Raw genomic sequence first — 23,899 nt, 5'->3', positions numbered from 1 at the left:
AAAATATTTAAAAATTGAAAATCTAAAAAAAAAAAGGAAACTTAAAATATATAGGTGAAAATGTCCAAGGTCTAATTGTATTGTAAAATGTACATTATAAAAATGTAAGTTAAAACTGGATAATAACTCAATGTATGACTGTTACCTCGATTAAAATGACAGATTTGTCTGGGTTGAAAAACGTGGTATAATTAAAGTACAAAATTAAACAAAATGAAAATAGGTTTAGTCTTTTTTAGGGGGGCATTTTAATGTAGCTTTAAATCCCTGGCCTAATAAAGCAGTAAAGGTGTGAAGGAGAAAAAACTTGGGGTTCTGTAAATATGAGGCAGCATTTATTGTTGAAGGATCCATGGCATGAATTGAAATCTTTCATTCTTTTAAAAGTAAAGTGTATAATTCCAGATATTCATTGAGCCACATGGGTTAAGCTAATAGGATCAGTCTAGAATATGAGAGGCACTTGATGTAGATGATTGCTCATAATGCAAGACGGCACAAACACAACGTTTCACTATTGGATGCATGAAAGCAGCACTGCAATGTATCATTTAGCCCAGTAGTTCTCAACCTTTTCGAGTCGCGACCCCCAATTTGACATGCATGTTGTCCGCGACCCCCGCTCACTGAACACAATCTCACACGCACAGTTCAGATCACCCAGAAAAGAAACAAAATGACCAAAAAAGACACAAAATGACCAAAAAAAGACACAAAATTACCAAAAAGACACAAAATGACAAAAAAAGACACAAAATGATCAAAAAAGACACAAATTGACCACAAAATGATCAAAAAAAGACACAAAATGATCAAAAAAAGACATAAAATTACTAAAAAAACACACACAAAATGACAAAAAAAAAGACATTAAGTGACCAAAAAGACTAAAACACATTAACACATGAACACTTTAACACAGTGGAGACAGAGCTGACTTCCAAAATGATTTGGCGACCCCCAGAAATCATCTCGCGACCCCAATTGGGGTCCCGACCCCAAGGTTGAGAACCGCTGATTTAGTCAATGATGTTTTCAAGTTATTATGATCCAGAAAGACCAGCTCACCTGTAGAAGTAGGAGCAGCCTCGCACTGTGTTGTGGCTGAAATATTCCTGGGTTTTCTCGTTGCCAAAGTCCTCCAGAGGATCAGACCACAGCAGGTCACACATGGGCCCAAAAGCCGGTGGCTCCTTAAACCGATCCAACTTCACAAAGAGAAGCAGAAATGTACAGTTAAAAAAAAGAACAATCGATGTACCATAAGGCCTACTTTTATTGCTGAGGTGGTATTAACCTTTTTAATGTCATCTAAGGTGTGTATTTCAGGTGAGAGCCCTCCATGGACACACAGAAACTGTTGGTTCATGAGTGCAGCCAGGGGAAGGCAATCAAATGCATCCATACATGAGTCGTACACCTGCTCTGAGTACTTGATTTTACCTGAGAGAAGACACATGTTATGATGTTAATATTCATGTCCAACAGTTTCACTGGTCAGGTACGTTTGCACATTAAATAATACTGCATGTTGGTTCGATCTTGTAAGACATTTTTGATATAAAACAACACAAATTTACAAAACTAGTACATTAAAATATCTGCAAGGGGAAAGCAGCTGATGGCTATTTTTAGAGGAATACGCAGATATAAAAAATATATCTTTTTGGCATTTGTTTTGCGATCAGGTCTAAATTTTTTGTTTCCATCTCCCCCATCTTTTGTTCTGTCACACGGACTTAACGTGACGGTCCCAACAGACAGGTGCATCACTTGTATTGTCTAGCAAAAGTGCTCAAGGCTACACATGACATTAGTGAGACACAGAGAGACAAAATAATACAAAAACAATGTGATAAACACTGAGAGGTACTTACATTCTTGTTTGAAGGTGAAATATTCTGTCAAATGTCTACATTCATGATTTCCACGAAGTAAAAATAGTGTCTTTGGATAGAGGATTTTCAGCGACCAGAGGTATAAAACACACTGCAAAACAAATACATGAACAGAGAGTTATTACACGCCATCAGCTGCTAATAGTTTTTTTTCCCCCATGAAATGCTTGATGATATTCTGCTGGTTTTACCTCAATACTGAAGTAGCCACGGTCCACGTAGTCCCCGAGGAACAGGTACCGTGTTGTGGCTGGTGATCCTCCCACTTCAAACAGCTTCATAAGATCAAAGAATTGCCCATGGATGTCACCACACACTGCAAAACAACCAAAGGACAGCACACGTTACAGAATCAAAGAATCTCATAGAATATCTTATTTCTTTTCTTTAAGAAACACAGAATTGCATTCCAATATTATTGTTAACTAGGGTTGCAAAATCCTGGTTATTTTCGAAGTTAGAAACTTTCCATGGGAATGAATAGGAATTTATGGGAATAAACAGGAATAAACCGGGAATTTCCTAAATTGAAGGTTGGCCCTTAACAGGGAACTTAAATATAGTCGGGGGAAATATATTTTAGCATAATTTTGGCGTATTTTATCCATAGTCAGGCGGCTAAACAAAATAACTGGGCCATGCCGGATAAAAGCACCACATTTTTTCCACATGCTCTCCATCATCATAAGTTTCAATTTTTGATGGAAGCCACTTCATCAAGATGGCGGATCCAAGATGGCCGCCATGTAAAATCTATGAGAACCAATATATCTTCCAAGCCACTTAGAAGGTCAATGTTGGTGTCAAAATATATATTTTCTGGGTCAATGAATCTATTAAAGCTATTGAGAATATCACTAGATGATTATTTGATCAAACAGATTTTGGCCATGTATTTATGTAATTTCCTTTCCTAAGCGATCAGACACACATTAATATAGGTCATATACATGTATTCCGACAAATGGATAACATGCATACATTTAACTGAGCTTTATTAGCTTCACTCGTATTATTTGTTACATTTACAACTACAAAAATCTTTGAAATTCCAGTATGCCCTCTTGCATGAGCACCTTGCACCATAGCCACTTGCATTTTACCAGTGAAACAATTACAGCGACCTCACAACGGGTTGATACCACTCTCAGACCTCATAAATAATTGTATACAGCTGATAAATGTATCGCCATAAACCAAAAGAAATCAAGGATGTTTCTCCTCCAGAAAAATATTCTGGACGTGTGTAACACCTACATCCTGAGATCCACTTCTCTTATCTGCTTGTTTTTAAAGATTTGAAGACAGAAAGTTAGAGAGTCAGCAGAGAATGTTCTGGCAGGATCTCATGGCAGTTCAGAGTAGTGCACTTTGTATCACAGGTGGTGAACTTCTTTTCATGCTCACAGGTTAGCTTTATAAATAGACAGGCAGGCAGTGCAGCTACATGGAGATACTGTAGTTTGTGTTAATATCTGTTTCTCATCAGTCTCAATAATTCCACTTTAGATATTGTGTTTGTTGTAATGATTGCTCTTGCTACCTATATGATATCAACGCAGTAAACTTACTGTGGGCTGTCATCAATAATGAAGTACATAGTACAATGAAATATAGATGTTATGTAACCTAAAGCACCACATAAATAATAATAGCTATACAGTATGTTATACATTACATTCTAAATGTGTTACAGCTAGAGATTTGCCAACATTTCTTCATTATCACGTATTATTGTATAACAATTACATCTATGAAGAACAGTCAATTATTGAAGCGATAGTTTGGGTTTATTTTCCAGTAGGGTTGTATGAGGTGCTTATCCATACTCAGTGTAGGGGTGGGCGAGGTGGCCCTAAAAGAATATCACGATATTTCAGGGCATTTTTTCGATAATGATATTCTTGTCGATATTACAAAATACTGAAAAATATATAGAAAACTATTTTTTAGTCTGTATAAATAAATACAAACTTACAACAAAATAAAAATCAATCATAAATCAAAAATTCAGTTTAATTGCAAATCTCAACAGTTGCCAAATACAACAAAAATTACTCTTGACTCTTGAGTATTAGCAAATGATAAAAATAACCATCTAGAGGGTCTGGCGGCATGCCAACAAGGAGAAAAGTTTGCGCATTTTTTAGTAAAATGCATCAATCTTGCTCACTTTGAGAGCTAAATAAGTAAGCAATCACCTCACATAACATTTTTCACAGTCAACAGGGCTTTCCACTAGGACATGGAGTAGCCAGACAATGTGGGGAAACAGCTGGCTCGGGGATCCAGGGGCATGTCCCCCTGGAGAATTTCTTTCCATAAAAACCCAAATTTGGTGCCTCTCATACATTTCCACTATTCCATCATATACACTGATCTTAATCATTGCCTATTTTAATTAATTATTGTAAAGGAGAATAAAGGTTCTTGTATGTTTTATTTAAGGCATCTTATTTTGACAGTCTTCTTGTAAATTCTGTGTTGGATTCTGTTAACACACTGTGCTCTTATTTTGAAAGCTGCATGTGTTTAGCGACAGGAAGTAAAAGTAGCTTTTTGTGATTAATACAACTTTAATTGTTAGCTAATGTTAGCTTGCGGCTAATGAATGGCATAATGCAGCAGTGTGTTTGGACTCTGACGACCCGGACATTTTGATAGTACTTAGTTCGTCTTGTGCGCAGAATCAGACGCACAGGGAGAGATGATTTTGGGACGGGACTGATAAAGACAGGTAGGCACGTTTCTCTGTCATGCTTGAATTGTTTCGAAGCACAGTGAGGAGGGAGGGCAGCTCGGTAAATTCACTGCGTGTGTGTAAGTATGGGTGACAGACACTCTGCTGAGCAGAACACAACGCAAAAAATAACTTTATGTTATGAATCGTGTAAAAAAAATTTCAGTAGCTTGAAATGTGACATTAGCGCGGCTATGACTATGGTGAGCCGCCACGGTCTAGGTAATTAATGGGAAACCCTTACACCACTACGTCAAGAAGTATGAATGTTGCCAATATCATGATATGCATTTTTTTTACTCCGGTATCATCATGAACGATATGATATGGCACACCCCTAACTCGGTGTATTACCTACAATAAACGGCAGCCAGCACGCTCCCAGTTTGGAAAAGTAAGGCAGCATGGATGCTAAGTTGAGTAGTGCTAAGAAAGGGGGCAGCAGTAAAAGATATTTTGGCCACAATATCAGTTAATATGTAGGCTATATTAAGAATATTGTCCCATTATCCCTTTAACTTGCTGTCAAACAGCCCAGCCCAACAGACAGCGTTTAAGTTGACGTGGAGGGAACTGAAGCTGTTCTCTGTGCACTCTTCAAAGCCACCAGATTCCATTAACAGAACCAGTCATTTTATTTTGCAGAGCACATCCGTTGGTGATCTACCGTTGCGTTGACTGTTCAGTTTGTTTGTGTTATTGTGTAACTTTGGGGTTTAAAAAGGAACACCTATTATTATTTTTTGTTATTCTTCTGGACTTCACCTTTAACTAGTCAGCAAGGCAGCACAAAAGGCTGTGAAAGACATTCCTGCTGCAAGAATACACAGTGTATTTAATTCACCTTCACAGCTATACTGCCAATATTAAAACACCTTAAGAGGAATATAATGGTAGAATTTTCTCATGTCAGTAGGTCGTCATCTTTTTCAGATATTGCTTCGGTCTTTGCCTGAAAGGCCTCGGTCCTCAACAGAGAAATGTGAAGCTCTCACCTCAAAGAGGTAGAAAAGGCTCAAGCCCCCAGGGGAGATACATACTTTTTTTCCTGCAGCGAACACTATGGCTCTGGAGTGCAAACCTACATCTCATTTCCTCACTGCCTTCAATTTTTCATTATCATCTTCCTCTGTCTCCTTCTCTCCTACTCATCCTCCATCTCCTCTCTCTTTTCTGTCTCCCCTATCAGCTCCACAGTGGCCTTCGCCCACTCAAAGCTTAGAGCAATGTGAGTGGGAGACTGCTTGTGTGACTAAAGCAATCAAACACACACATGCGCACGTATGTACGAGCGCGCACGCAAACACCCGCAGAAAAACATCCGTGCAAGTAAAGATTCACAAGTGCATAAATGCCTCATAATATATGACTACACACACACACACACACACACACACACGCACACAAACACACACACACACACACACACACACACACACACACAGCTGCAGAGACATTGAAACACAACTCAAGCTCACAAAGACATAAAACAGACCTCCACACAAATGCCCGTACACAATACTCTGTTCATCATCCATATTTCATGCTTAATACATAAAGCCTCCATTTTCCTGACGCCAGTCAAGATGAAGAGACTTCTCTTCAAGTCAGTGTGCATTTCATCAATTTGTCACCTTTGTTTCAGCTAAACACTGTACTTGCTTTCAGACAATTAAGCTGGGGGGATGCTTATTACATGTACAACCCTGATTCCAAAATAGTTGGGACACTGTGCAAACAAATTTTCAGAATTCAGAGTGCGTATTTATAAAATAAACTTTATCAGTTTGAACATTTGATATCTTGTATTTCTTCTGTATTCTGCATTCTGTTTTTATTACGTTTTTCACAGCTTTCCAATTTTTTTGGGTATCAGGGTTGTACATTTAATATCACACAGTTTCATAAGACATGCTTAATGCACCAAAACCCCATGTGCACGGTGCAAATTATTCATGGGGATTTCAGGAATTAATCAAGAATACAAAGATGCAACTTTGATTGAAGCAAAATGCTTACGAGTTTCAGGACTTTCTTCATTGCTCTATAGTCAACTCCTTTGATGGGCATGTCTCAGCATCAATCAGCAAGGATTAGGTATCAATAAATTATTATATTTTTATTTTTGTTGCAGAGGCGAGGATGTAAAGGAAGATAGAAGGAAGAGGGGAAGCGAGGACAATGCATGTCTGGATGAGCATTTTCATTCTGGGGTGGTTTTCACAGTTTCAAGTTTCACACTACACAACTTTTACAAAGTTACACAGTTTACATTTACACAGGAGGTTGTCTACAATGGAAAAAATAAAACAGAATGTGATAATTTGCCAATCCTTTGTGACATACAGTGCTTAACACATTTATTAGACCACCGGTTTGTGCCATAGCTGTCATAAATTAACAGCATTAGGAATTACTATAATGAAATTATATTTTTAATGCTAAAATATAATTATTATTGTTATCCATGAATTTTTTAATTTACTATTTTACAAAAAAAAAACCCTGTAAAACTAGTAAAGCACATTATTATTTCTTGATCAATATATTGAATTATAGTTATTTACTTGTTTCCTGAACAGAAAAATGAGTTTTAATGAATATTTAATTTCTGACTTCTCAAAGAAGCCCAGTGAGCCGCCTCACATCTGGCTATAAAAAGGTCAATTCAGTTTGTTATTTGCCAAATAAATAACAATAACATTTTAGTTTTTAACAAGCTTTTGAAAGATTTCTAAAATATTTGTTTTCTCGTTTTTATGACAGGTGGTCAGGTGGAAAAAAACTGTATGAAGACTGTATATTTTATGTGCCAACTGATGCTTTTGCATTATAAATAAATACATATATATATATATATATATATATATATATATATATATACACACACACACACACACACACACACTCTGAATTCTGAATTTGATGCATGCTGTTTTTATTTACATTTTACACAGGGTCCCGGGTTGTATTTTATTGGACCTCAGATCTTCAAGTGATAAACAACTGGACAGGCTGTAGCTAATAAACGGTATTAGTCATGGTGGTTGCGGAGTAATAGAGCTGTTCAGCTTATGCCACCTAATTATAGCGTAGAACATATTTATCCCCATGTGTCCATGTTGGAGCGCCATGCGGCCGACACCTTCACTGTCGCAGCCAGAGACATTTTTTATGCTATTTTTCATGGTAAGATTTGACCTTTTCATAGTGAGAATAGAGATACAGACAGGGTGGCCATTTATTTATTTATTTTACTCCCTTTTATTAAAAGAAGCACGTTAGCCTAATGTTGTACAACAACTAAATAAAACTGTCTAACATTTTGACTAAAAATCAACTTGATTTGAAGGTATAATATACATTGGTAAGAACAAGTATGTGGACATTATGAAATTATTAATTTGACTCGTATTAGATTACTACTTATTAATCACATTGTGTTTTTCTTTACTTGCGACTTAGATGCAGTTCAGATCACATTTTATGACAAATTAATGCAAAAAAATAGGTAATTTCAAAGGATTCACTTTCTTGCCACTGTATAATTGTTTGTGCTTTTAGTCAGATAAGTTACATGTGTTGAGTATTTTACTCTGAGTCAGAATGTGGTTGATTTATTTAACAAAAAAGAAAAAGAAAAAGACCCATCCACTCTATTAAAAACCCTTCACATAAGGGAACCAGTGATTGTGTGTTTGATGAGAGGACTAATATTAGGAGATACAGTGTTTCTGACGTACTGTTGGCCTATTTGTCTCATAATGATGATTCTACCTGAAAGCGACAGTTTCCTACTGTAAGAATTTACATTCATATAAATTTCTCTTATCTGCATTTCATCTTTGCTTGTGCTCCAGTCAGGTGCCTTGTTTATTTTTGTACAAACAGAAGCATTGTCAGTCCACATCCTCTCGCTGCCTCTTACGGCTCATTCTCTTTTTCCCACTGTCATCCTCTCTGCTAAACTCTCCCGAAGGAAAAATTAGCAATGAAACATAATCATCTTAAAACTAAATAAATTGCGTCCAGGCATTCATGTCACCTCAAACACACTTGAACTTAAATTTGAATCGATTCACCAAAAACATGCCAGTTCATGACAACGACTACCCCTGATGCATTCACCTGATGATTGATCATGCTAGCATTGTCACACTGTAAAACCCAATGTTGCTTGTTTGTTATTATAACTATTTTTTCCTTTTCAATACAACAAGATTTGTGCAAAAAGTCATTTTAACTTAAAATATTGAGTCAAATAGCAAGATTAATTTGAGTTAACTCTGTTATCTTTGTTGTCTTGACATAAAATTATTTTGCAGCATGGACACTCAAATATTTAAGTTGAAACAACAAGTTGGGTTTTACAGTGCACTGTGAGCATGCGAACATGTTGGTGTTTGTATTTAACTCAAGAACAGCCTCAGAGAGCCACACTGATGGCAAAAGAGTTATATGACATGACCATGACATATTTTTTAGGCATGGTTTTGATATCCAACCTTGTTACGTGAAAGTCAACAATGGCAAACATTCACTGATTTAAATGTTACATTAAACTAACATCATAAGGTCAACTGAAAATTTAATATAGAGCTCTATATATAGCTAGCTCTAAAACAAAAGTAAAAAATAAGACAAAAAGTCTGGCCAAGCTGCAGACTGAAAAATGAAATTAGTTTGCACGTGCCTTAAACCTGCATTCTTTGTAATGGCCAGCAGGGGGCGACTCCACTTGCACTTGCAAGAAGAAGTCAGATAAGCAAAACAAAAATGCCAAACTAGATGCTTCAGAACCATAGTATACAAACAAATATGTGGCATAAAGGTGGCAACAATTGCCTTCTTACACATACAGCGGACATGGAGCAACATAAACATTACTTTGGAACGTCTAAAGAACCAAAGTCCAATATTAACCTCGGATAAACAAAAAAACAACAACCCTCTTTTAACCCATATTGTCCTTGATGACTAAGCTGACCATACTTCTGTGTCGAGGCAGCTGCTAAATGCTGAACTTTCTATAACCAATTACCAAAAAAGTGAAACATTTGGGCAAAGAGACTGCTGAGGGATTTGGCAGTACAGTAAAGACTTCACTCTTCTTGACAATGTGATTGTTGTGGTACCGACTCTTCTAGGACTGTTCTCTATATTTTTCACCTATAAAATTTCAACAACCACGACATCCCTGGTTTTATTCTGGTCTGGTCTTTGTCATATCCTTCTCCCTCCCATTTGTTTCCTTTCTGTCTCAACTATCAACTGTCCACAAACACCAAAAAGAACAAACAAACAGTAAGACAATGTCACACATCCACAGACCAGCATCTCTATCCTCATCTATATAAATGGGTGAAGAAAATACCAGAAACACCTCTCAGTATAATGCAATCACAGCACCACAGACTGTGGCTTCCAAAATGACCAGTGAGTTGAATCAACACCTCTCGAAAATCACAAAACGGAACATTAGAAACTTCAGGAAAGTAAGATTTATTGCAGGGCTGCTGCATTAGTATGCATTATTATTACCTAAGTGTGAAATAAGTTTTCACATTTTGCGACAAAGTAGATAAATGTGATTTTCAAACTGAGATCTCCTATTCAAGCCCTGTGTCATCTTATATCTGAGTGCTGAATCATTACAATTTCCAGCTGAATTAAAGTGCAGTGGACAAGCGGTTTGATACCTGTGACTGGTGCCTCGATGTCCAGTATGGTCTTCTCCTGACGCAGGATCGCCGCTCCCTCGTTGATGATTCGAAGCGCCACCGCTTCCTCCACGCGGCCCTCCTTGGTGAGGTGGGCCTTCAGGAGATCCACGCGAGGTTTCGCTTCGCAGTCAAACACTTCCTTCATGGTAAGGCGGTGGCTCAGGGGGAAGGGGACAGCTGAGGACAGAGCACAGGCACATGGTGACATTTAAACAGAGGGGACCTCACAGTTACTATGGCTACGGTTAATGCCATCGAGAATACAATTCTTGAGTGTTGTTGTTTTTTGTTGTTGTTGCGTGAGAGACTCAGGAGGATCCAGCCAACATATCATCAAGGAATTCATGCAGAAATCCGATTTGAGCAAAACCCATCCATGTTTCTCCCGCAGGCATTAATGTGTTTCTGCTGAATCCATCTCTGTTGACTTACAGTATATGTACATCTTCAACATGAATACAATTATGATAAACATGGCTTTGCTTAATATGCATAAAGTATGAGAAACCATTTGCACATCTAAATTAACCCTCTGGACCCCAAGCAATTTTTTTTTGTCTTTTTTCATTTTTCTCACTGTGGCCTTGTATTTCTCTGCTATATATAGGTCCTGAAGCTCTATGGAATCAGTACAATCATGGCTAGAAGTGGTAACTACAACAAAAATGTCTTTTGTGCAGAATAATAAATAAGTTATAATGCCACAAATCATACAAAAAATGAAAAAATTAAATTTCTTTGATACATTAAAAAAATGGAATGACATTATTACATTATATGTATTACATATTACATTACATTATATATTATTATACATACAACTTTTTACAAGTCCACAAGTGTCATGATTATTGGGGGAAAAATTGTGTCTCCACATGCTATACATATTGAACTATTTGCATTTTTACAACCTCTCCTCTCCTGTCCTCTCCACTCTGCTCTGTGTAAACAGATATTCAGTGATTTTTTTTCAAGTGACTGTTCATCTCAGCAGGATCAATCATGGTTTCACTGTGTCCCTGAGGAGCCGAATTTAATGTTTTTAAAAGGATCTAGTCATTCAAAACAGTTTATTTTTGGTGACATTTTAAATGAGACATGTAGAATAAAGTGATTTTGACCTATGATCCGTTCAAGGATTGTCAGAAAGTTAAAATATCGAGGATGTTTTTTTAGTTTTTTTTCTACGATAGTGTATTTTTGTTGATCTCTTGAAGAGGGTGATGTCTTGTAATAGCGGGTCAGAGGTGTAAATCACTCTGCAGTTATTTATGCATTGTGTTTTTTTAAATATATATATATTCTGATATTATTTTATGTTCGTAATGTGTTTTTGTAAAGCAAATAATTGAATACTTAAAACATAAATGTAAATTGTATATCAGCTAGATCATCTGAGACCCACTGATATACAAAAAGCTGCCAGTTAATAACAGTTATTCCAGTACAGATGTGTGGTTAAGTATTTCCTGAGTGCCGGATAAAACTCAGCTAACATCTAAGCACTCTGTTCATCCAGCACTCTCTCTGGACCGCTAAAGCCTGTGGCCATTAAAATGCACCAGTCACCTACCCAACAGATTGCCTGTGAACGTGTGAAATCCAACCAGAGATCATTACTTCAGTGGCAGCAGAGGTTATTTATTAGATCTTAACGCTGCTGATCTCTGTGTGCTGTGACTGTAAGCTTTCAAGGCCCATGTATCGCCGTTAATCTACAGGTCATCTGGTTTAACACAGAAAAGTCTTAGAGCTGTAAATAATTTAGATGAAAAGAGAAATAAGTCACATGAGGTCCAGTTGCAAAATTCATTAGACTAGCCGGACACCAACACAGTCATGATTGAGATGTGAGAAAGGAACAAATAAAAAAAGACCCTCCACTCTCAGCTGGTGAACGTTTTCAGGGATGCTAGAAAATAACAATGTTCTTGAGTATCACAATATTTGGTTTCATGATACCGTATTGATTCTTAACAACTGAATTTATTTGTAATTAATACTTATGATGTTTCAGGATTGTGATAAATGCAAATGCAGATCTCACTGTTCTAAATGCCTAAACAGTGTAAACTCTGATTTTATGCACATGGTGTTGTGCTCTTCATACTGGATTGTTTTCTAAAATTCAATTAAAAAAAAAAAATCACAACATATTGAATCTTAAAGCCTGTATGTATCATGATATAGACTAGGACTGGGCCGGTGTTAAAATTTTCAAACCATTTTTCTTAAATATAAACCACCTGACCAGACCGGTTTATTGGAATCACCACTAGGCTCAGCTTTGATCCAAAATGTTTCCTGATACACTTTGATCGCCATAAATATGCCTTGGTGGCTCACCCATTTATATGTCGTCGTATGTCAAAACACTAAATACAAGTTGGATTTTAGTTTGTGACGCCTTTGGCAGAGGTTGCCAATGTCGGCTGCTTTTCACTTTGCCGGACCTTGTCATTATGAAAAATGCTGATTCATCAAACCAGTTCAAGCTCGTACACTGAACTAGCCCATATACTTAATACGTATCAAATTGCCCTATTCTTGCCACTGTGCATGTTGCATGTAAACATTTTCAGTATGTCAGGGGGTGCGAGGGGTACGGATGTACCTGGGCTGGCCAAGGTTTGCAGTTAATAGATGGAACAAAAATGCACATAATGCAACAAGCTGAGGATGGCATAATTATGGATAGTGGTTAAGGTTAGCATTATTGTATCTGCATCATACTAACTCAGCACGGTAAATGGTGAGCATGCTAAACACACCCAAGACGTTTTGTGACAGGTGTATGCTGGGCATACTTAAAATCCTAAATGATAAAATAAGGATGGCAGTGACTTCTATACCTGCTTCAGGGCTTTCACCTTTAGTGAGGTGTGTGAGGCCTGCTGCTGTCTGCTGTTTTCAACAGTAATCCATTAGCTGTGACTGCAAAGTGCTCTTTTGGCTTGAAACTTTTCAAATTTCAGAAGAACAATGGGACCAGAGAGGCTGAGTTATATTAGAAGTTTAACCCCAGGCCAAATGAGGAGGACTTTGTGGAGCATAAGACTTCCATGATGACGTTTTGACAGGTGAGTACAACAACCAACTGTAGCCATCATAATGCTTGTTGCCCATGCTGCAGCGTCCATATCGTTTTCTATTAATTGTTGGTAAGAAGATTGTTTTCAGCAGTTGCAAAGGATGCAAATTTTTGTCTATCATAAGCAAGTTATTGCTGTTTGTATATAAGGGTTGGTGGCATGATGTTGTATCACTAGTGTATACTTTGACTTGTTTATGCACTTTTTTTTGCAGCCTAAAGGTGCTTCTTAGCTTAATAGTTGAATCATGTAACATTATCATGATAAACCATCACGTCCCCTTTAAAAATTTAATGCAGTAACGTTTACTGTCACCCACTTTTTACCTTTATCTGCATGTTTTTAGTAGAATATTCTCATACTCTACTCCAGTCCTGCACATATGTACACACATCAGCAGCAGTATATTCAGGAGTAGGGGTATGCTTGCCAGATTTGTGCAGTGCATAGCAAACAGGGCCACTCAGCAGTGCCAAATGAAGAGAAGACAAAGGAAGAGTCTCAAAGCTCGAGCTTAAACCGAACATGATCAACATGCTCTTTAATAATGAATGCTTGACTAGAGAAATCTCAAAGTCGCTGCTCCTGGGATAATGAGGCGGGCCAGAGCGAGTGGATTTAATGGAACTAAAAAAAAAATTCACAATGTGCAGCGTGTATCTGTGATGGTGATGTGGTGACACTTAACCAGCTAGAACAAAATCACCACAGTCGCCACTAAAGTTTTTATAAAGTTTTAGCGAGGTTAATGTCATTGTGTGATGACACAACAAATACCTTAACCTTTACCTTAACAGACAAATTTTTATGGGAATTGAGAGGAGGTGAATGAGCAAAATGAGCTATAACGATACTGAATGATTGACTTTTTCCTAAATATCTTGCTATAAGTACTGTAATTTACATTATACAAATTTAATATGCAGAAACATAAATTACCCTGAATTGGTTTTACTTCTACACATAAGATACTCAAACCGCTGGCACCTTTATAACAGAATAATTAAAATAAAACAGTATTTGGCATACTGCCAGAAAGGCCATTATAAGGAAATGGCTACAGGAGAATGGTATGATATAATTTATGATTTTTTGTAATGGAAAGAATCACTTTCTTCATGAAGCATCAAGTAAATAAATTTGAGGAAATATGGCAGAAATGGAAAGTTTATATATATTTCCCCATAACACCCTTCTTTTGTTTCAATTTTTTTCCCATATGCATGCAATTTCAGAAGCATAAATGTATGGGTATGAATGCATGTCTACACATATATTATTGTAATTTTAAATGTTTACATTTTTCCTCTTTAAAAACAAATCACCCCATGCTCTATTTTTTGTTCAAATTACACTGTAAAAAGCTGAATAAAATAAAGAATAATAAATCAAATAAAATAAAGTCACATGCAGATGCTTTGAAAGGAAAAACATTTAGCTTTTTTTCTGCAGAATGTAGCGACAAACAATTAAGCCCACTTATAACAAATAAAACTCAAGTAAAGCACAGATACTCAACAAATGGTCTTCAACAACGCATTTGGCAGACACACTCACAAATGTACGAGTGTACTGATATAGATGTATGCTGAGATGAATTGAGATGAAAAGCTGACTTCTGCTCAGCACCAGAGCAGAGTTGAACTATGAAATACAGTATGTTGCCGGGCAACAGCAGCAGCAGCAGCTGACTGTTGGAGTACAGCCAGTACCGCCACAAAAAAACCCTGCAATTTGCATTGGAGGTTCACATAGATGCTGTTAGAAATGTTCATGCGGTAGTCAAATTCTTCGATCATATTGATGAGCATGAGCCTGTATCGTGCACCTTTTATTTTAAACGCCAAAATTTACATATATTTTTCTGAAAATGGTTGGCATACTGCAAGCTTGAAAAGAATATATATATATATATATATATATATATATATATATGTGGTAGGTTTGTGTTGCTAATGAGCAACCCTGGGTTCAGTCAGGAAATGCTGAATGGCTTCATCTGATTGGACCAACTAGACAGTGTGCATTTATAAGAGGTCCAATTAACATACACGATACAGCCTCTAATGTCAAGCTTTTAACATAATGTTGTGTTGCTTACAGCCTACAGCTGCACCAGCTGGGATCTGCTTTATGTGATGTTTGAAGGGTTATATACCATCTAAAGTGTTTTAAACTAGTTGTGAAACAGTCTCAATTTTAATTATGATGCCTTCATATGACCTACATAAGCAAACAAGACCATCAGTGATATCAGATATGGGATTTTTGAGACCGATGCCGACTCTGATTTTTGAAGGGGAAATTTAACTGATAACCTATATTGCGGCCGATAAAGTCATTTTTTAAGATAGAATGAAAACAGACCTTTTTTATGTAGATTGTGCACTGAATTTTGACCACTCTGTAAAAGTACCCAGAGAGCTACTTTCTCAAACATAAAACTTTACTAAACAATGTTAAACATTGATATACATTATTATACATTCACAACGGCACAGTATATACACCGATACCAATAGGCCTTGGATAGGCTGATAAGATTAGTCAACCGATATATCTGTCGGCCTAATTTCTATATAGTTATTCTGAAAGCCTGTCATCAGGTCAGATCCCACACAAAAATCTGATGAAATGATTTACGACTTGCAGAACAGAAGAGTCTATGTTTACATTTTCCTTTCCAAAGATTGGCAATGAGTAGCAATAGCCAGGCAAAAAAGGCAGCAGGAGGAGATTTTCCTTAAGAGAATTAAAGGACTGATGGGGACAAAGAGAGCACGGGGCGACAAACGCAAGTCAACCTTGGTCGGTTATTCAACAGATAGATAGAGAATTTGCGCCTATGTCCCTCTTCCCCCTAGATAAGTGTGTAATAACTCCATTTTATTTAAATCATTACGAAATATATCAATATGTGATTTTACATTTTTACAATACGTTATCTTCAGCTAACCATTATCATATTACAATTACGTAACAAAACAAAAAAATTGCCACATTACATTATTGCTATGCATCCTGCAAACAGCTGTGTTTAAAAAAAGAAAAATATAATTTGAAATAAGTTGCATTTTTCTTTCACTTGCTTTAAAAAAAACAAATGCATGCACTAGCCACATCCAGATCATGAAAACATGACCGCTTCTGTCCACAGGAGCCGCCAAAATCACCACAAAATGAAAATCTCTTGCAGTTGCTTTAAACATGTCGATAAAAGCTGATATATTGTTCCAAACCCAACTATTGCTCCATAAAAACATTAGTAAATGAACCAGCTTGCTGATTATTTCACCTGCATTTCTTTTAAAATACAGGAACTGACACACAAAGAAAATTATTTTCTGCTGTGCTATAATAAAGTAATAGTTCACAGGTGTACTAAAGGCCTCATCCCTGAAATAACTGACCTGAATATGCCTCTAGATGCCCACAGCTCGGTGGTGACAGTGCCGTGGAAAACAAACTGCACAGACCAGCAGTTATTGTATCTCTTTAGATATGTTCTGTCAGGTTAAAACATGGGAGAGAAGAGAGAAGCGCAGAGAAACTTGCTGTGGTTTAAGTTTAAAGATATAAATAACTTGGAGTTGCTTGTAGTATCAGAGCTCGATTTTCTACATGCGCCACACACAGTAACTGACTCATTGAAATTGCCATTGTCTTGATAGCTTTACTTTTTTACTTTTTAGTCTTTCGGGGATTTGAAAAAAAACTTGGGTTTTACTTCTATTTCAAAGTGGAAAACAAGGAATATTCACCTCTGGGGAAATGATGATCCATTTCAACCGTCTGGAAAAGTAAATTAGTAGGGGTTTGAACACATAGATGAAGGTGCTGAGAAAGATTTTTAAATTGCATAGCCCGAGGCTACAAGAATGGTAAAAAAAAAAAAAAATGAAACAAATGCAATATGATTTTACTCAACTAGAAAGAAATGCTTTGAGCATTTTCAAACCTTACAAAAAATCCTAAATGTTACATGACCATGTTACAAAACCAAAGATCTGAGTCAGAATTCTTGGCCGTGCTGCGTTTGCTGATATAAACCTTTTTGTTCGACATATTTTTGAACGCTTAGAGGTGAGTAAATCTTTGCCAAAAAACATAACCAACAATGTTTTTTTTTACCTTGGTTGGGAGGTCTTGCTCAAAACAACATTTTAGACATTGGACATTATGACAAATGTCAGAGCAGCAATTAGATGAGAATATCCTAATAAAATGTCAATATCATCTGCAAACAAAGCAAAACTGTACTGCTAACTAAATGTATCAGCAAAAGAGCATGCACAATGTTATTTTCCCTTAAAAATAGTCAGAATAAAAAGATTGTGACTGGTTTTTTTGACAATATAGTTCCTTTTTTAAGGTCCAGACGTGTTAGTATATTTACTAAATAAGTATTTTTGATTGTAACAGCGTGTACATACAGGACATTCATTGTGCCTGCAGTCATTGTCACATAAGTGTATCTCACAGCGCAGATTACTCCGTGTTTCCACAACTCTGTAGCCTAAAGGACAAAGTTGTTAATGCTGACTGAGCTGCTGGACCATTACGATAATACACTGAATGTGAATATATTCAGGCACAGTGATGACTGTGAGCTGATCCATGGTCAAAAATGAGCACGGCTAAATGAGTTATGGCACAACTGTGAGCACTTCATCATCCCTCCATTGATCCAAGTTGTATCCCTCAGTAATTCTCTGACAGCCTTCTACACATCTACTGATGCGGCTTTTGGGATTCCTTTTCCTTTTTCTCATCACATTAAAACATGACTCACTCCCGGTAAAATATACCCCCCCATTAAATGTCAATTTCATGCCCTCTTCCTCTTCCACTGGCCCTGTCAAAGCCTGTGAAATCCTGCTGCATCACTGCCCCAGCTTCTACCACAGCTCGGCAATTCAGCTGTTTTTTCCCCCTCTCTCCTCTCCTCTCCACTGCTGCCTACCCGAGCCAAAGCCAAGATACAGTCAAATCGTGACAGCACAGATTGAAATATAAATAAACGTGTGAAAAAAAAAAATCCATATTTTCCGCTGCACTGCTGCTGCTTCTAAGCTTTATACCCGATCTTCGCGGGGGCTGTGCAGCAAAGAAACCCGGATTGTTTATCAACATCAAAGCTCCAGCATCCCACTATACCATCACCGTGAACGCAACTTGATGGCCGCATATACACCATATTAATGCACGACATGAAAAATAAAGGCCACATTCTGCCAGGAGCTAAACATTTGGAGATGTTATGTAATATCTACAGCCACAACCATAAAAATGTAGGCTAGCTTACATTTCACCACCCGATCGGTGGCGTTTAAGACGATGTCAGCGTTAGACATCTTCATGGGCAGTTGCTGTCTTCGAGGCTGAAGCTGTTTTCTCTCCCTCCTTTTTTGGGGTCTACTCTTTTAGTATTTGTTGTCGAAATGCGACTGATGCTGTGGCATCACTTAGATGATGCGCCCCCTCCGTGCGTCGGTGCTGCGCCGGGTAGGACTGCTGCTCCCCAGGCAGGGATGGATGCTGGATGCTGTAGGAGCTGCTGCTGCCGCTGCTGCTGTGCTAAGCTGTTAATGTGGGGGAGGATGCACGGAGAGAGAGAGAGAGAGAGAGAGAGAGAGAGAGAGAGAGATGTGCACTATCCCGACATGGCGGTGAAGGGAACTCCCACGCAAATGTTCACGGGACTGCCTGATGCTGCCATCAGATGGAGGCTGAGACGGGGTTGCCCCAGCGCACGCACGGTTGCGCCATGTCTCGCTATTCTCGAAATTTCGGTACGCCCGAAAGATGAGAGCGTTATTATGGGCCTCGGCCTCAAAACATGTGTAACATTCATGATCACTTAGACAAGGTGCGTTTTTGATTACAGGCGCGCGCGCATGTGCACGCGACACGAGCATCACAAGCAGTTGAATTCATCGCAGTGATGGCAGGGGGATATCACTTGGTGGCGACAAACCATCAGGGTTTGTGCAAACAAAATCTGGCGATCTAGCACGTTTTTCAAGGAAAATGTTTTTTTTTTAATTGTTATTATTTGATTATTTTGTTATAAGAATTTAAACAACTACTCAAACCAGATAATTTCACAAATAAAGAGACATAATACTAATATTATTATTCCTCTTATTATTATTATTATTATTATTATAACATTTCCTTAAATTTTGTAGCTTACCTTCTGAATTGAATTTCTTTTATTTACTAACTTACTTAATCAAGAAAAGTATTGATTTATTTTTTAATTATTTTATTTAGTTATAAGAATGTAAACAATTAGTCAAACCAGATACTTTGACAAGGAAATATATTTTTTTAAATTAGTATTGTTTTATAATATACATTTGCTTGATTTATGTTGCTTACCTTCTGATTGTTTTTTTATTTTATTTTTGTTGATTAGGCTACATGACTTTTGTATTTAAGAAACATCTTATTATTCTTATTATCATTCTTCTTCTTCTTCTTCTTCTTCTTCTTCTTCTTCTTATTATTAGTAGTAGTAGTAGTAGTAGTATTCTATTTGATAAATTTGCTTGATTTTTAAAATCTTTATCTATTTACTTATGTGGATTAAATTACTTTCGTCTTCCCATTTTTTGTATTTGCTGTATTTATTTCGTATTGAGGTTACATTTTTTCGCCTTTAGGGTTCTTTTAAACTCACCTGTACGCCCTGCTTCTTTTTTCTATTGTGTTGTTTATTGTGCAAATAAAATAACATAATAATAATAATAATAATAATAATAATAGCTATATTATATTACTACTAATAAAAAACATAATACTAATAATACATTATGTTAATATACAGTACCACTGTACAGCCTCTGTGTCTGCTGCAGTTCTCCCTGACCACCAGTAGAGGCAGACCTGTATACACAAAATTACATCTATGACAGTAAAGTTGTAATGTTACACAAATGGCACTAAAAAGAAAGTGACAACAAAGTTACTGATATAAATATAACTGTTTCAATCCAAACTGTCAGTGTCGGAAACAGAGTGAGAAAATGTAAGAAGAATTGAAAAACTGCTGGCTCACTTTTGCACATTCACTCATTATTGTTTCATATTTATGTAAATCTTTCATTGCCTTATTAACAAGAACTGAAATATGTAGCTGTGTTTCTTACTAACTGACTGAATAAGGGGATTACTCCTTGAGTTGCATGCATTGATCACTGAGTTGCATCTTTACAATCATAACATTTTTCATCGTTATTAGCAACAGTCATAACAACTGTTCTGAAAAACAAGAATGACTCATTTCAGTGCTTGTGATGTTTGGTAGCTTTTCATCTTCGTTATTGCTCCGGGCAGTAAAAGCTTTGAGCACACTGCTGCTCTTGTTAGTAGCTGTGAAAAAGTTTGAACAGTGGACAGGATTGTTTTTCGCAGCAAGCTGTGCATTTCTTGCCTAATTTTTCTCCTCTTGCTAGTTTTTTCTTTGGAGCAGCAGCAGTTTTCTTTTTTTAAAAACAGGACCTCAGCTTTTTGATATCTGCATTTTTGCTCATGTCATCCATCATGTGATGCTTAAACACACAGGGATCACACACTGTTGAACTTAAGAGATGTGAAGGACATCACATAGTACAAGAAACAGCTGAGATAAACTCACATGCAAATTAAAGAAGGACATTAGTTTAATATCTGTTTAAGGCATATAACAGTGAATGAAGGCAGTTCTGTGTACTGTTTGTGTTTTTTTTATATATTTATATATATTATATATTATTTATATATTATATTTTTAGATGTGGCTCAAAGTATGCATTTTTGGAACAATGCGATTATCAAACTATATGCCTACATCACTGCAGTGTTCAGATTTGAATGAAGTACACCCAAGCAAACATGTCTCAAAAATACAATGTTTAACCTGTTAAGCCAGAATGAATATGCAATTTAGCACCAGGTTGTTGGTTTTTTTTTAGATTGAAAGTAGGCCTACTTGACGAATTCAGCAATCAAACAGCAGGATGCTCGGTTTGATTTTTGCATGCTGTATTCTGGGAAACACAGAGGGTGCCGTATGTGGTGCAGTCCAAAAAAACCCCAAACACTCTGAGCCCATTTACATTTTCAAAATAAACTTCCATGTTCACAGCTTTGCACAGTAACAGCACTTGACTATGGATAGGGTTGAAGTACAGGGTCAGGCTTAAAAAACAATTACTTCCGCACTTTACTACCAGATGCAGTTACGCAGGTTGACTCCAAATAACACTCTTAGACACAAACACTGGTCAAGTGAAAGCAAAACCCATATCTACTCTTATTTTTGGAAGATCCCCTCTGTCTGCTAACCATTTTGCCTTGCTATATTTGAGGGTGTTTTCTAAGTTCTGTCCGTTATTTTTGTGGTGCTGTGCCCAAAGGGAATGCCCAGAAATGTCAGAGGGAACGGTCTCTGTAAATCTAGTGAGCAAAGATGATGATTTAGAGGGATTACTTTTGTATAAGTCTATATATGTTTTTTTTAGGCAAATCCTGCATAGTATACCTTTAAGAGGCACCACGGGGTACACACTGCTTGAATGATCACTAAGAGTTTTACTTGTGTGACTCATTTATTACCTAAAAAGTGTACACATTTGTTAGGCATCTTCATCATTATTTCAATTCTCCACATTCAGATTTATTGTTGATGCAGTTTCTCAGAAAGCTTCTGAGAGGACCTGCCACTAGATGGGGCCCCAACCCTGATTTTAACTGCAACAGCAGCAACAGCTGGTCGGCTGGTATTGCCACAGGAGGGGCAGTATTTGCCGCCTCACATTTAGAGACATGATAATTTGAGAAAGCACTGACACTACTTATTTAGTGGTACAAGCTAAACAGTTGTTGATGTAATTCTGTCATGCTTTTTTGTCCTCATACTGTCAGTCAAGACAATAGAGCCACTTGCTTCCTGACAGATGAGGCTGAGCATGTGATTAGTGGCAGGATGAGTAATAAATCTCTAGAAATGGAGCCAGTGTTGCTCATCAGGCAGCAGGCCTCTACAGAGCAGAGCTGTGAGGCTCACACAAGGCGTGACTGACTTATACGCTCGTTCAGTAGGACGAGAAAACACAACACCATATCCCTAACACTCTGGAGACTCAATTGATAGCAGAGTCTGCAATGGACATGGTGTGTCCTTGAAGTTGCCAATATTGCTGGAACAGATAAACGAGAAGGTAGTGTTGAAAGGAAAGGCCAACTACGCTGTATTCTGTGCTGCTGTTCTCACTCTCAGGTCAGTATTCTTATGTATAAAACACAAAAATTATAGCATGACTATGATGTGACATGTTCTTGGAAGTGACTAACTGACTGTTCCAGAGGTAAAGTGTGCAAACATCATTTTAAATGAAATTTATTTTTAATTAAAATCTAGTTCTCTGGTGTAGAGTATTTCCGCAGTGGCAATGGCCTGTTGGCAGCTTCAACTGTTGACCCCTCCTTTAAAATGCTGTTTATGCTGGCATGCTGTCCTGGCACATTGGTAGGAGAAAACGGCACAAAGAAATGGCCAGTTCCAACATTATATACTGAAGCTTATACAGCTGTTCCCACATAATTAACTCACAGTTATTTGCAGACACGTCAACAGCACGAGCCATTAATTAAATCACTAGCCACGTTGCATGTGATTCAATGACATCACAGGCACAATGTCTTGGCTCGTAACAACAAAAGTACATTTATATTCATATAATTCTTCTTTTCTCCGTGTCATGCCCCGAGAACTCACTTTCAAATGAGCTAATCTGGATTTAGATGAGATACAATGAGTTTGCTTTATTCTGATTGACTTGAGTTTTATGTGGTGTCTAATGGCAGAGAATCACTGGCTTCTACAACAAAAGAATCTCATTACATTGACAACCATAAGTAAAGTAAATTATTGAGCAAAATTGCTTTATCAGCCAATTGACTTTGGAATTACTTGTTTTGTTAAAGGAATTGTTGGACTTTTGGGAAATGTGCTTCACTGTATCTTAAAAAATAAATAAATTTGTATTTAGTATCAAAATCTGCTGTTCTCATTTACCATTTGTAGTAAAAAGTAATGCGCTCCAATTGGTACATAACTGCCACATAATTGTCAACACGGAGGAGCAGCTTTTTACGACCGATATAGACATTTGTTGCTAGAAGGCGACCTCTAGGGGCAGCAGTAATTATTTCAGCATGGAAGGAAAGCAGGAAATGAGGTACGCTGATATCAGACTCTCAAAAACTAATCCAATAAGCTCATCTAAATTCATAGGAGAAAAACAAGAAAATAACAATATTTTCTTTCTCATGAAGAGAAGTAAAGTGTTCTTCTGTTCAGCAACATGCAGAATTTCAGGTGTCTATCCCTTCACAAAGATTTCCCTTTTCATTTTATCATTTTTTCCATTATGTAGCTGTCTCAGTCTCTTAGACGGT

The 23,899-nt window shown here is 37.2% G+C and overlaps 1 protein-coding gene across 2 annotated transcripts in view; it reads right to left on the bottom strand.

The window, feature by feature from the left end:
• Positions 1 to 18,961, bottom strand: part of ppp3ca (protein phosphatase 3, catalytic subunit, alpha isozyme) — a 36,227-nt gene extending 17,266 nt beyond the window's left edge. Inside the window, exons 1-6 of one of the 2 annotated variants that reach the window (XM_059351493.1) lie at positions 18,759 to 18,961; positions 10,338 to 10,538; positions 2,090 to 2,214; positions 1,878 to 1,989; positions 1,298 to 1,443; positions 1,069 to 1,208 (exon numbers count right to left, since the gene is read on the bottom strand). In XM_059351493.1, the coding sequence (XP_059207476.1) occupies positions 1,069 to 1,208; positions 1,298 to 1,443; positions 1,878 to 1,989; positions 2,090 to 2,214; positions 10,338 to 10,538; positions 18,759 to 18,813 (779 nt within the window). In that variant the 5' untranslated portion in view covers positions 18,814 to 18,961. The remainder of the gene's footprint in view (positions 1 to 1,068; positions 1,209 to 1,297; positions 1,444 to 1,877; positions 1,990 to 2,089; positions 2,215 to 10,337; positions 10,539 to 18,758) is intronic. The other variant, XM_059351494.1, reaches the window with a different exon arrangement.
• Between the last annotated feature and the right edge of the window lie 4,938 nt (positions 18,962 to 23,899).

The sequence above is a fragment of the Centropristis striata genome, chromosome 15, assembly GCF_030273125.1.
Source record: "Centropristis striata isolate RG_2023a ecotype Rhode Island chromosome 15, C.striata_1.0, whole genome shotgun sequence".
NCBI classification, from domain to species: domain Eukaryota; kingdom Metazoa; phylum Chordata; class Actinopteri; order Perciformes; family Serranidae; genus Centropristis; species Centropristis striata.
Note: the sequence above shows the minus strand (reverse complement) of the source record. Positions and strands in the feature narration are given on the sequence as shown.